The following is a 15,820-nucleotide window of genomic DNA, read 5'->3' on the forward strand; positions in this document are numbered from 1 at the left end:
TAGATAGTACTAGGGATTTGATCGTCCACAAAATTGGCCGGTGCCCGTGGCTAAGGGTGTGTTTTACGGACCCTGTGGGCCTTTTCGTTGAGTAATAAATATTATAAAGAAAATATATTTAAATGGTATTATTTATTTGTCTGCCTTGGTGCATGTATGCTGTAAAATCACACTGTGTATTAGACAAACAATTATTTTACTGTGAAAATACCGCGCAGATAGCATATATATCTATTCATCTATCGATTAGGCTGTTCCAATGAAACCGGAAGTTATTTTAGTTTGGTCACATGACCAATGATGGCGGACAGCGATGATAGCAGCCCACCCTCCTCTCCTGACATTCGACAAGATGACCTAGGACCTAGGGTCGTGACAATCACAAAAACTGAGACAGGGTTTGGATTTAATGTCAGAGGTCAAGTTAGCGAAGGAGGAGTGCTGAAATCAATCAATGGCGTCCTGTATGCACCCCTACAACATGTCAGTGCTGTGCTGGAAGGAGGAGCAGCCCAGAGAGCAGGCATACGGAAGGGAGACAGAATTCTTGAAGTGTAAGTACTTTCTTAACTGTCACACAAATAAGGACTGTCGTCAGTTTGATTATTTACCTCACATTGTTTGTAGTGTTCTATTGAAGCTGCATCTCAATTTAGATTGATAAATTGAAAGCTGTCATTACGTAGATGTCACACTTGTATACATAATTATAGAGTCGAACTCGACTGCCAAACTAGTTCATTAAATAGACAGTCTAGTTTAAGTTTTGTGTTATAATATAGGGTAATGGTCTATAGTTACACAACAATGTTATGTTCATATTGTATTTTTATACATGTCATGCATTACATGTATATACTGTACCGTATACTGCACAGTGCAATGCATTCTCCTACATTTGAACGTGTTATTATGTACATTGTACCTATATCAAAACACCACATGTTTTCGATGGTCTTATATTAGTGAAAGCGATAACTTTTAATTTGAATTATACCTCTGGCATGTGCCAGCATACGATTACAATCTGTACTGTCTAGAAAGGAAAGAACAGCAGGTTAAGGCGTCGTCATAAATATCCGAATGTGTATTTCAATATTTTGTTTCTATCTGGTCTTCAGCATATATATATCTTTTCCTATAAATTGAACCAACAATTCTCTACCATATAATTGATTTTATCCCTGCATTAATTAACAGTAAAAGGGCATTTTTCAGAAAATAAGTTAAATATGAGTCTATACTTACATTGAATGACATTAATTTGATAATGTAATTTAATCAATGACTGTTATCCATATTTACATATTTACGCGTTTGTGAGTCATTTCCTAAAAAATATTAAAATACTGAGATGAGTGAGATGAAAATATTTTGCATGTAACATCACAAACCCACTACAAAATTGAACACTTCAATATGATCATCATTTCCAAGTTGATAATTTTGGTAGAAATAAAGGGAATACTAACATTGTTTTGAACATTCTTTTCATTTCTATAGTACATATGTACTAATATAAACAACGTGCTGCTTATTGATTCTACCTTTTCTTAGGAAATTATAAAAGTGTAAAAGGAACGGGGCGGTGACTAACCTATACATAGTGTTATGAATTGTCACTCAACTGACAGGGCATGCGCATACTTCTTCAGCTCAGGAGTTAGAATTATCACTCAACTGACAGGGAATACTTCTTCAGCTCAGGAGTTATAGAGCCGTGCCGGAGACTCGCGTTCAATTTCTGTCTCGGCACTCTGGAGGAATGTGTTTTTCACTGTTGTTTCACAAATTTTTACACCTTGAAATTTATACACTTACTTACAACTAACATCTCTTGTATGAGCTAACATTTCAACCAACTTGAGTCAAAAATGAGGTCACTGTTACTATAAATAGATTTTAATTTGGACACCCTTGCTCTACTGATTTCATAATGATCTAATTTTCCAGACATTTCATGATCATGCACTTACACAAAACCATCATCTCTTGTTACTAGAGTATGCAATTGCAGTTTAATCACCTGGTATCAGAAATGAGGTCACTGTTACTATAAATATATTTTTGATGTCCTCAAGCTCACTCTACCGACTTCGTTACTGATCCAGTTGTCCTGAAACTTCATGTTCTTAATTACTCAAAACCATCATCTGCAGTATGAGCACATGTTATTATTTGGATAGAGGTGTCAATGTACAACCAAGCAAAGTTTTCAGAAGCTTCTTATATATACTGTCCTATTTTCAAAATAACTCATCATAAATTTTCCTGAGTACTAGGAGTGGATGTAGAAGCATTATATGGCTAATTTTGTAATTTTGTAAATATTCTAAGGTTTTTTTGTATGGGTGCTATCATTGTAGTTATTATTCCCCAATGCTTTTGCTGGGAAACAAACCCAGGACCCCAGGTTTATAAGACTTAAGATTTACTGAATGAGGTAAAGAGAAATTCTGGAGGGTTATATGTTGGAAGGAATCCTCTAGTGTTTTATCAAGTTGACAAAGTTTTTTTTTCAAATTAAATCATCGTTATCTTTGGAAACAGGAAATTATTTTTTATAAAGGATTGTCTCCCTTGGTACTGAAACTTAAGGTAAATCTGAAATTGGGGAAGTCCCATTAGCTACGTATACTGTCCCAGGAGGATATCAAAATTGGTCAGTGTACACCCACCATATTGGGGGTTTACACACATAGTAAATGATCTGTCTACTACTGTTCACGTAGTGATTTGTTATCTGCTATTTGTGATGTAGTGATTGGTTAATCTGCTGTCTGTGATGTAGTGATTGGTTATCTGCTACTCTGTGATGTCATCATTTATAGAGGGAAAAGTGGGGGAATTAATTTGCAAAATAATGTCATTGATAAAGTCAGAGATCGGAATGTTCATACAGGATTGCTGGACAAGTTGTTCTGCTATTCAACGCATGACGACAGTGTTGTTTGGTTGTGATTGTAAATCAATAAAACCAGAGAGATCCAAATTTTCGAACTATCGTTATGTCTGAAAAACCCTCAAGGAACTACACAGTACCACCTGACTATCGTTTTAACAGTTTTCCACTGGTGGACGCACTGAACAAGTTATATCTCTCATAAATAAATTCTCATCATAACTATGTGAGCATTTATATACGTGTCTTTTCTCAAACTTCACCATACTTTTTTTTTACATATAACTGCTGACTAATAAAAAATGCTGTTGGTAGCCCTCTAAGCTTGTTGGAAAGCTAATACTTGTAATTTTATGTATTGCTGTCATTCAGAACACTGCCAAGATCTAGATTGCTGAACAATCCTGCAGGCAAGCAGTACTTCTGAAAGGCCCTATATACCAAGTCTTAAATTGTAATTTCTATTTTAAGTATTAAGTACATATAAGATTGTAGAAAAGCTCATGGTGATCTGAACGCTGTCGGCATGGTCCATAACCATAGCCAATATAGCAATATTTGTTAAGTAAAACTCTGAGTGTATTGTATATGATAAGGTCATTTGGATTGCTTGATACATGACAGTTATATACAACATTTAGAAATTATGACATGCTGTGACATCTTACAGTGTCATCACACAGCACTGTCTGGCAGTATGTCTTGTGAGTTGTTTGATACACAACATCATTATATGATATCAAACACTTGTGTCAAATGTCAAGAAGATTGTATGTGATACATGATATGTTGTCTAAAGTACATCATGTGTTGGCTTGTGCTTCAAATTCGGGTTCCTTTAATTTGAAGTATGGCATTGGATAAGAAATCAGGTGTTTTTGTATGACATCATAAGTGTTTTATAGATTGATTTTGATACACAACATTGTATTGTATGACATCTTAAGTATATATATATCATATATATAACACATGTAAGTAAACAGTAATCAGGCTGATGTTCAGTAGTTTATCAGTGGGGGCCAAGAGCTAGGGCAGATTGAAATACTCTCTTTTTGGCTACAGTTCTAATTAGATTATCTGAGGTTGAAGGAAGAAACAGATCAGTGATGATACTTTGATGTTACACAATTTGATTAGAGATGGGTAATAGTTACAGTGCTGGATTAATGAGAAAAGTTTATTAGTATCACTGTGGAATTAGAGAGGGGTATTAGTAACACTGTGGAATTAGAGAAGGGTATTAGTAACACTGTGGAATTAGAGAGGGGTATTAGTTACATTGTGGAATTAGAGAGGGGTATTAGTTACATTGTGGAATTAGAGAGGGGTATTAGTAACACTGTGGAATTAGAGAGGGGTATTAGTTACATTGTGGAATTAGAGAGGGGTATTAGTTACATTGTGGAATTAGAGACGGGTATTAGTCACACTGTGGAATTAGAGACGGGTATTAGTAACACTGTGGAATTAGAGAGGGGTATTAGTAACACTGTGGAATTAGACGGGTATTAGTTACATTGTGGAATTAGAGAGGGGTATTAGTAACTCTGTGGAATTAGAGACGGGTATTAGTTACATTGTGGAATTAGAGAGGGGTATTAGTAACACTGTGGAATTAGAGACGGGTATTAGTTACACTGTGGAATTAGAGAGGGGTATTAGTAACACTGTGGAATTAGAGAGGGGTATTAGTAACACTGTGGAATTAGAGAGGGGTATTAGTTACACTGTGGAATTAGAGACGGGTATTAGTAACACTGTGGAATTAGAGACGGGTATTAGTTATACACTGTGGAATTAGAGAGGGGTATTAGTAACACTGTGGAATTAGAGAGGGGTATTAGTTACACTGTGGAATTAGAGAGGGGTATTAGTAACACTGTGGAATTAGACGGGTATTAGTTACATTGTGGAATTAGAGAGGGGTATTAGTAACACTGGAATTAGAGAGGGGTATTAGTAACACTGTGGAATTAGAGAGGGGTATTAGTTACACTGTGGAATTAGACGGGTATTAGTTACATTGTGGAATTAGAGAGGGGTATTAGTAACACTGTGGAATTAAAGAGGGGTATTAGTAACACTGTGGAATTAGAGAGGGGTATTAGTTACACTGTGGAATTAGAGAGGGGTATTAGTATCACTGTTGGATAAGAGAGGTGTATTAGTAACACTGTTGGATAAGAGAGGTGTATTAGTAACACTGTTGGATAAGAGAGGTGTTTTAGTAACACTGTTGGATAAGAGAGGTGTATTAGTAACACTGTTGGATAAGAGAGGTGTTTTAGTAACACTGTTGGATAAGAGAGGTGTATTAGTAACACCTTTGGATAAGAGAGGTGTTTTAGTAACACTGTTGGATACGAGAGGTGTATTAGTAACACTGTTGGATAAGAGAGGTGTATTAGTAACACTGTTGGATAAGAGAGGTGTATTAGTAACACCTTTGGATAAGAGAGGTGTTTTAATAACACTGTTGGATAAGAGAGGTGTATTAGTAACACTGTTGGATAAGAGAGGTGTATTAGTAACACTGTTGGATAAGAGAGGTGTATTAGTAACACTGTTGGATAAGAGAGGTGTATTAGTAACACTGTTGGATAAGAGAGATGTATTAGTAACACTGTTGGATAAGAGAGGTGTAGTTGTATCACTAGTTAATAAGAAAGAAATTATCTCCGAATGTGTGTTAGACTTTTAGTAACAACAATATTACACATTGTTACATGTAGTTGTAATCTCTCATCATCTTATTCAGACCATTCAGTTGAATCAGATTATCTTTTTATAAAGTGTTGGTGCTAGTCTCTGCATGATGACATAGAAGTCAAGGTCATTGTTTATTGTTTTGTATTGGTGGTACATGTCACAGCCAGCTAGTAACAATCACAAATAACAAACAGGAAATAAATACAAAATACAAAAAAAACCCAAAAAAGCCCCAAAACTCATTTTTAAGTAAATTACTTCATATGATATGTCTCACATAGATGATTTTGTAGTACACTTGTTAAGTCTGTGTATAGATGTTTGCTATCATAAGATTTTCTTCATTATGGAAAGTGACAAAAGTAATAAGTAAGTCAAAGATGCAGTCACAGTAACTATCCCCTCGTGACAAGTTGGTAATTAGGGGATATATATATGGATATAAAGCTGCTACGTATGTAACCAATCAACGTCCTCGCTCTATCATCTTCATTAACGATCCAATTGTCCTGTCGAAACATCATACACTTACTCACAACCTTCATTTCTTGTACCAGTTTGGTTTCAACCATCTGTGGTTGAAAATGAGGTAACTTACTATAAATAGATTTGTTGTACCAGTTTGGTTTCAACCATCTGTGGTTGAAAATGAGGTAACTTACTATAAATAGATTCTAGAAGTCCATGCATGCTCAAAGGACTTATCAATTGCCTGATTGTATTTAAACTTCATTGGTCAAATTGGGTTTAAACCTCCTGGGTTCTAAATTCAGGTCATGTCCGACTAGATATTTGACATCCTCACTCTACCAACTTCATTCATTATCTGATATTCCTGAAACTTCAGACACTCACAACTATGATTTTTAGACCAGATCAGCATTTCAATCTCCTTGGATCCAAATTCAGGTCATGCACTCTTACCAGAAATATATTTCTGCATTTCTCGCTCTACCAACTTCGTTATTAATCGGATATATAGTTCTGTTCCTTCAAACTCTTACAATTTTCATCTCTTGTTATGATGTTAAGCATTATTTTCCCAACTGGAATTGTGATTGGACAGTGCTAATGGATTGGGAGTTTTTACCATTTTTTGTTGTATATTTGTCAGTGTTGAATAGCGAGGAGATTTGTATCGCTTGAGATGCCTTGTTATGTCACTGAATTAATTTGGTTTTATGTTTTTATGATGAAAGACAAACTTGTGTACATATGTAAATATTGGTTTATAGCTCTATGCAATGATAAACTATTGTATTACCTGACTGAGTTGGCAAGGATTGGAGTATAAATAGTTGCTGGCCCAGCTGAAATCTTCTCGAATTCCACTGTTTACGAGATAAAATTTGTCTCTGAGGTCCTGTGTGCAGGTATATAGCCAGCTGATGGTACCTTAGTTCTACCATATCTAATAAACACTCGGCTCCAGAAACTGAATACCAGGTTATATTTAGGCCCTAGTTTGTATAATTACGTTCCATTATACCCAGAGTCTTATCTTACTACCATATTGTGTTACAACATAAAAACATATTGACAGCATGTACAGATTTTGTATCAATTGACACTGAATTATCTCACAAACATCAACCGTGATGATATCTTATGATAGCGAACTGATTTTATCAGTCCTTAGTCAGGGGTTACATGTGTTTTCTACCAGGTGATGTAGCATAATTATAATGCCATACAGGCCCCTGTTGTTCAAAAGGTTATTAGCTCATAATCACTTGCTTAGTATAAAAATCTCATTTCTTCTTTACTTCAAAACCTGTGTGTATATTCCTAGGTAGCTAGGGAGGGACAGAGAAGTACCACAGTTTCACAAACATTTGTGAAGCTAGTTTTATCAGAAATGATTTTATCAGGTTTTTAAAATTTTTAAAAAGCAATATCTGATAAGTGAAAATCTCATTTCACTTTTACTTCAAAACCTGTGTGTTTATTCCTTAAACAGTCACCAGGTAGGAAGAGACTTAAAAATGCTAGAATTTTGCATAAATTTGTGAAACTACATGTACTTTTACCAGAAATGATATTAAAATTGCTGTTACATGTAAACTGTGATTATTTCTCAAAAAATTGTGAATCTAGTTTTACCAGAAATGATTTTGAAATTGCTGTTAAACTGTGATTATAGTGTTATAATTACCTTTTCAACAACTGGGTCCATATACATGTATATGTGATAGCATTCAAATGCTCAGTACTTGCTAGCCTAGTGTGAGATCTGATGAAATACAAGTTCTAAAACACCCTATTTCAGCTGCTGTAGCTGTAGTTGTCCTATAGATAGTAAAACTTGTAGATTATTAAATTACAGCTAACAGAATCCTTGAGATGAAATAATTACAATGAACTGTTTTAAAGTTTATTAAATCATAATTATATAATACCTGGTAGGTTTAGTAGTGAAGAACATCTGGATTTGGCTGTTTTCTGATTAATTTCTATACCATATTATACATTCTAAAAACACACCCAATGGGTTTTCGAATAGAAGAGCACAAAATTCTGTTACTGCTAATAAAACAATGAAATGAAAGAGTAGATTAAATATAGACATTTCCTTTTCAGTTTTTGTGATAACATTGGCTATTTTTATTTGAATTTGAATGTCCATGCTGTTAGTTATCTTTCAGCTGCACATCTCTACAGGGTTTTTTCCCCATCATATAGTAATTCTTCTACAATCTGAACAAGAAAAAAGAGGGAGGGGCATTCATGCACGGGGCATTTATTAGAATGTTAGTGGAAGTCATGAAGGCAAATTAAATTTGAAACTGGTGTAGTGCATCTCTCAATCTAAGGCTTGGTCAGTGCTGAGAGTTGTATCTAATCCAGTGGTAAGGTAAGAAAGTGAGTTGTACCTAAACCTTTAGGATAAAATAATCCACCCTGCATGTAGGAAGAGGATTTATCAACACTGTGTCTGGCTGTAACAGAGACCAGACCAACGTTTCTGTCCAATCATCAGCTGTGTCTTAGTTCCTCAAAGTGTGTTTATATCATCACAGTGGTAAACAAATATTGTTATATAGATCATAGGGTAACAACCAAGGTCAGGACAATAATAGAGAATAAAATCCAATATCTGGGTGAAATTGAGTCCTGAAATTTTTTAGCCCACCATCATCAGATGGTGGGCTATATTCAAATCGCCCTGAGTCCGTGGTCCGTGGTCCGTCCGTCTGTAAACAATTCTTGTTATCGCTATTTCTCAGAAAGTACTAAAGGAATCTTTTTCAAATTTCATATGTAGGTACCCCTTGGTGCCTAGTTCTGCATAATCCATTTTGAGACCAATCAGAAAACAACATGACCGACAGGCAGCCATCTTGGATTTTGACAATTGAAGTTTGTTATCGCTATTTCTCAGAAAGTACTGAAGGAATCTTTTTCAAATTTCATATGTAGGTACCCCTTGGTGCCTAGTTATGCATATTCCATTTTGAGACCAATCGTAAAACAACATGGCCGACAGGCAGCCATCTTGGATTTTGACAATTGAAGTTTGTTATGGCTATTTCTCAGAAAGCACTGAAGTGATCTTTCTGAAATTTCATATGTAGGTTTCCCTTGGTGCCTAGTTATGCATATTGCATTTTGAGACCAATCGGAAAACAACATGGCCAACAGGCAGCCATCTTGGATTTTGACAATTGAAGTTTGTTATCGCTATTTCTCAGAAAGTACTGAAGGGATCTTTCTCAAATTTCATATGTAGGTTTCCCTTGGTGCCTAGTTATGCATATTGCATTTTGAGACCAATCGGAAAACAACATGACCGACAGGCAGCCATCTTGGATTTTGACAATTGAAGTTGGTTATGGCTATTTCTCAGAAAGTACTGAAGGGATCTTTCTCAAATTTCATATGTAGGTTTCCCTTGGTGCCTAGTTATGCATATTGCATTTTGAGACCAATCGGAATACAACATGGCTGACAGGCAGCCATCTTGGATTTTGACAATTGAAGTTTGTTATCGCTATTTCTCAGAAAGCACTGAAGTGATCTTTCTCAAATTTCATATGTAGGTTTCCCTTGGTGCCTTGTTATGCATATTGCATTTTGAGACCAATCGGTAAACAACATGGCCGACAGGAGCCATCTTTGATTTTGACAATTGAAGTTTGTTATCGCTATTTCTCAGAAAGTACGGAAGGGATCTTTCTCAAATTTCATATGTAGGTTCCCCTTGGTGCCTAGTTATGCATATAACATTTTGAGACCAATTGGAAAACAACATGGCCGACAGGCAGCCATCTTGGATTTTGACAATTGAAGTTTGTTATTGCTATTTCTCAGAAAGTACTGAAGGGATCTTTCTCAAATTTCATATGTAGGTTCCCCCTGGTCCCTCGTTTTGCATTTTGGGACCAATCTGTCCTGAAAACAACCTGGCCAACAAACAGCCATTATCGCTAAATCTCAAATTTCATATATAGCTAGGATTCCCTTGTTTGAAAAGTACTGGAGGGATGTTTCTCAATTTGCACAGATTAGTAAAAGGAAGGGAAAAATAGAGAGAAGATCAATCTGACATAGAACCTATAAAGATCATTCAATGGTGGGCGCCAAAATCCCTCTGGGATCTCTTGTTATGGAATTTTAGAATGTCAAACGACTCCTTCAAAAGCACTCAAACTAACTTAGAATTGTATATCCCTTCAATAACATCTCTTTTAACATGTAAAAGATGTCTTGGCTCCTGTTCGTATTCAATGATTTCATGAATTGATCTTACATTTAAGTTTGCATTTCATATGACATATATGAAACAAGTCTAAGAATTCTTTGTTTGACTGAGCCTCAGGTGACTATTATCTTTTGTATTTAATAACAGACACACCACTCTCCAGTACAGGTGATGAAATGGGTCAACTTTGGGTGGGTTGGTTGGTTTGTGGGGGGTGTCTTGATTTCATTTTAACTTGTTAATTTGTAGGATTGATGCACGATCAGAAAACAATTTTGTTATTTAACTACATTAACATATGACAAGTTTTTACCTTCTCTACAATAGACACGTGATATATACAGTGATCAGCCCCGGTTGTGTGCATGTAGGTCAGATAATTTTTGGGGTACCGTATTTGACCTAATAAGGGAGCAGGGAGCGTGCAATTGACAGTGGGGGCGCCCTTATTAAGATTAGTTATTCTGAAGTTTTATGAAACGGACTATACCTTATAGCAGAATACCCAAGGCTGTGGAAACGGTAAAATATTCAGTCATAAAAATATTCCAGATGAAGATATCTATTCATTATCATATATTAAGCTCAAACATCACTTGAATATTCCTGTAAACTTGTAAACCATGCCAGCTGATCTTTAGACGAGAGAACATGTGTTCCACCATTTATGTTCAAATGGAACTCTTTTGTGTTCTATTTATAGACACAGGTGATTTCCCAAATCATATCAGACATCGTTTTCTTTGACCTAATAATTGATCTACAATGTCTTTTACTAGCTTTCTGTTCTGAACAAAAGTTATTTATCAACAAGAATGTCTTTTACTTTATCTTCAAATAAAGATGGTAAGTTATAATTTGTATGTGTGTTTAGTTTCGGGTGCTCTTTGCACTGACATGTCATATGTAGGAATAGACAAAATGTGGCGAAAACTTGTGTTCCAGGTACTTAATAATTTGCTGAAGAAAATTGAACACATAAAGTAGCAAAACATTTCACATGAATTATTACTTTTGAACACCATTTTGACACTCAGTCAAAGATTTATTTCCTTGAAAAACGGTAGAGGCGCCCTTATTAGGGCAGGCGCCCTTATAAGGTCAAATACGGTATATGTACATCTGAAAGCAGGCTGATTCCATTGTAGTGAAAAGCTATCCTATTTTCCAAAGTGAGGAAATTCAGGTATATTTTCCCAATTCATGAAGATGTACAGTAGGTTACTGTACGGTAGAGAAAATAGTGATACTGTGCTAGTTTGCCAAGTGTAGGCAATGTCAGTCATACGTCCATGAAGACAATTGAATAGCATCATACTTTAATGTTACTTCTACATTATAGATATACAATAAATTTGTAATGTTGAACATTTCTTTATATTTTACTGACACAATCCCCTTTCAGGGTAAAAGAAAAAAAAGTTCTCATGATGATATGTGAGGGAATTAATTAAGAGAAAAGATTCTTGTGGCACAAAGCTAGGGGTAAATGAAATCTTGTGCTTGACCATGGCCAATCTCCAAAAAAAGGCTTGTATCTTTCCTTTATGTTGATTTTTAGCCCACCATCATCAGATGGTGGGCTATTCAAATCGCCCTGCGTCCGTGGTCCGTGGTCCGTCCGTCCGTCCGTAAACAATTCTTGTTATCGCTATTTCTGAGAAAGTACTGAAGGGATCTTTCTCAAATTTCATATGTAGGTTCCCCTTGGTGCCTAGTTATGCATATTGCATTTTGAGACCGATCGGAAAACAACATGGCCGACAGGCAGCCATCTTGGATTTTGACAATTGAAGTTTGTTATCGCTATTTCTGAGAAAGTACTGAAGGGATCTTTCTCAAATTTCATATGTGGGTTCCCCTTGGTGCCTAGTTACGCATATTGCATTTTGGGACCGATCAGAAAACAAAATGGCCGACAGGCAGCCATCTTGGATTTTTACCATAGAAGTTTGTTATCGCTATTTCTGAGAAAGTACTGAAGGGATCTTTCTCAAATTTCATATGTGGGTTCCCCTTGGTGCCTAGTTATGCACAATGCATTTTGGGACCGATCGGAAAACAAGATGGCCGTTAGGCAGCCATCTTGGATTTTAACAATTGAAGTTTGTTATCGCTATTTTTGAGCAAGTACTAAAGGAATCTTTCTCAAATTTCATACGTAGATTCCCCTTGGTGCCTTGTTATGCACATTACATTTTGGAACCGATCGGAAAACAACATGGCCGACAGGCAGCCATCTTGGATTTTGACCTTTGAAGTTTGTTATCGCTATTTCTGAGAAAGTCCTGAAGGGATCTTTCTTAAATTTCATATGTGGGTTCCCCTTGGTGCCTTGTTATGCACATTGCATTTTGGGACCGATCGGAAAACAAGATGGCCGTTAGGCAGCCATCTTGGATTTTGACAATTGAAGTTTGTTATCGCTATTTTTGAGCAAGTACTGAAGGGATCTTTCTCAAATTTCATACGTAGATTCCCCTTGGTGCCTTGTTATGCATATTACATTTTGGGACCGATCGGAAAACAACATGGCCGACAGGCAGCCATCTTGGATTTTGACCTTTGAAGTTTGTTATCGCTATTTCTGAGAAAGTACTGAAGGGATCCTTCTCAAATTTCATATGTAGGTTCTATTTGGTGCCTAGTAATGCATATTGCATTTTGGGACCGATCCGAAAACAACATGGCCGACAGGCAGCCATCTTGGATTTTGACCATAGAAGTTTGTTATCGCTATTTCTTTTTCAATTTTCATATGTAGGTTCTCCTTGGTCCGTCGTATTGCATTTTTTGGGCCAATCTGAAAACATGGTCGACAGACAACCATTATCGCTTAATCTCAAATTTCATATATAAGTTTAATTGCCCTTGTTTAAAAAGTACTGGAGGGATATTTCTCAATTTATACAGATTAGTAAAATGAAGGGAAAAGTAGAGAAAAGATCAATCTGACATGGAACCTATGAAGATCATTCAATGGTGGGCGCCAAGATCCCTCTGGGATCTCTTGTTCTGTTAACATTTAATTACTGTCTGTAACTAGGGTTTATGTTACGTGAATACTGTGTACTTTTTGTCTTGATTCTAAAAATTGTTAGTCATGATAACATTGTCGTACAGAAGGTGATCAGGAGAAAGTGAGAGCTAAATAATGGCACCAGTTTTGTGGTACTGATATATACTGTCTATAATGGCAGATTAAGGTGGTTGAGGATGGTACCCACATGTATACCTGTGTATTGATGGGCCAACCTTTTGTGAAGAAGGAAGCCATGAACAAGCTTTTGGTATTATGGTAGTTGGTTAATTTAAATTTTACTGTTATCCTCTCTGCTTCAGAGCATGTTTTAACTTTAGCAGTGTTGCCAGAGAGGCTCAAATTGTGAAAAATGCTGGAATCACCTGATTTTAAACTGTTATTGAGTAACAAATTCATAATCAATTTTTGGAAGCAGAAAAAAGAATACCAATAAAATTTGTGCAAACCTGATTAATGTACAATGAAATTGACCGTTTGGATTTTTGGTGAGGCCTTGTATACATATGTATCCACGGCAGATTCGTCTGGATTGTTACAACTCTCTACTTTCTGGGGTAATTGTGTCTCCATCCACCCCCCCCCCCCCCCCCCTCCCCATGCCCCCTCCCCCTGTATTGCTTTGAATTAAAATACACTCTCACCCTTGCTTTGAAAATGATAGCTAGGCTGTATGTGACCAGGTACTCTTCATATTGGCGACACATATGGTACATGCAGTTATCAGAAAGACTTGTAATATATTAAATTGTAAGTATCAAATGGTGAATGAAAGATCAGGAATAAGGTATAAAGTATATACTTGTTTTAGCCTATTAGCTGACATATTTACAGTTAAATGGCATAGAACAAGGTATTTGATCAAGACACTGTAGTACAATTTGTGGTGTTACATGTCTGTAACACTTCATCACTAACAGGTTACCTGTATATGTTACATAAGATCTGACCTTTGAACCATTAAATGTAAATGAGTAGGTTGCGGATTGTAAGCATGTTTACTTTGAAAAGCTAATTAATGCATACAGGCACATGTTACATGTTGAATAATGTAAAGCATTCATTAGAGGTACATGTATATAGAATATCGGTTTTAATTAAAATGGTGCCATATGTTATAATGTCTTTGAATAACATTCAAACTGTAAAGATATCTGTTTAACAAGCATAATGGATGGGCGATCACATAGATACTATATAGAAGATGGGAATATGACCTTTAAATTGTACAAATTATACTGAGGTGTCCTCCAGTTAATCCCCTCTTACAGTCGTACCACTGAGGTATCCTCCAGTTATCCCCTCCTACAGTCGGACCACTGAGGTGTCCTCCAGTTAATCTCCTACAGTCGGACCACTGAGGTGTCCTCCAGTTAATCCCCTCCTACAGTCGTACCACTGAGGTGTCCTCCAGTTAATCCACTCCTACAGTCGTACCACAGAGGTGTCCTCCAGTTAATCCCCTCCTACAGTCAGATCACTGAGGTGTCCTCCAGTTAATCCACTCCTACAGTCGGACCACTGAGGTGTCCTCCAGTTAATCCCCTCCTACAGTCAGACCACTGAGGTATCCTCCAGTTAATCCCCTCCTACAGTCGTACCACTGAGGTGTCCTCCAGTTAATCCCTTCCTACAGTCGGACCACTGAGGTATCCTCCAGTTAATCCCCTCCTACAGTCAGACCACTGAGGTGTCCTCCAGTTAATCCCCTCCTACAGTCGGACCACTGAGGTGTCCTCCAGTTAATCCCCTCCTACAGTCGGACCACTGAGGTGTCCTCCAGTTAATCTCCTACAGTCAGACCACTGAGGTGTCCTCCAGTTAATCCACTCCTACAGTCGTACCACTGAGGTGTCCTCCAGTTAATCCACTCCTACAGTCAGACCACTGAGGTGTCCTCCAGTTAATCCCCTCCTACAGTCGGACCACTGAGGTGTCCTCTAGTTAATCCCCTCCTACAGTCGGACCACTGAGGTGTCCTCCAGTTAATCCCCTCCTACAGTCGGACCACTGAGGTGTCCTCCAGTTATTCCCCTCCTACAGTCGTACCACTGAGGTGTCCTCAAGTTAATCCCCTCCTACAGTAGCACCACTGAGGTGTCCTCCAGTTAATCCCCTCCTACAGTCAGATGACTGAGGTGTCCTCCAGTTAATCCCCTCCTACAGTCGGACCACTGAGGTGTCCTCCAGTTAATCTCCTACAGTCGAACCACTGAGGTGTCCTCCAGTTAATCTCCTACAGTCAGACCACTGAGGTGTCCTCCAGTTAATCCACTCCTACAGTAGGACCACTGAGGTGTCCTCCAGTTAATGCTACAGTCAGACCACTGAGGTGTCCTCCAGTTAATCCCCTCCTACAGTCGGACCACTGAGGTGTCCTCCAGTTAATCTCCTACAGTCGGACCACTGAGGTGTCCTCCAGTTAATCCCCTCCTACAGTCGTACCACTGAGGTATCCTCCAGT

At 37.3% G+C, this 15,820-nt stretch overlaps 1 protein-coding gene across 1 annotated transcript in view; it reads left to right on the forward strand.

Moving 5' to 3' along the window:
• Window positions 1-295: 295 nt before the first annotated feature.
• LOC117334408 (sorting nexin-27-like) overlaps window positions 296-15,820 on the forward strand; it is a 67,217-nt gene continuing 51,692 nt past the window's right edge. The window contains exon 1 of the mRNA XM_033894007.1: window positions 296-554. Coding sequence (XP_033749898.1) covers window positions 298-554 — 257 coding nt within the window. The 5' untranslated portion in view covers window positions 296-297. The remainder of the gene's footprint in view (window positions 555-15,820) is intronic.

This window comes from Pecten maximus, chromosome 9 (genome assembly GCF_902652985.1).
Source record: "Pecten maximus chromosome 9, xPecMax1.1, whole genome shotgun sequence".
NCBI classification, from domain to species: Eukaryota; Metazoa; Mollusca; class Bivalvia; order Pectinida; family Pectinidae; genus Pecten; species Pecten maximus.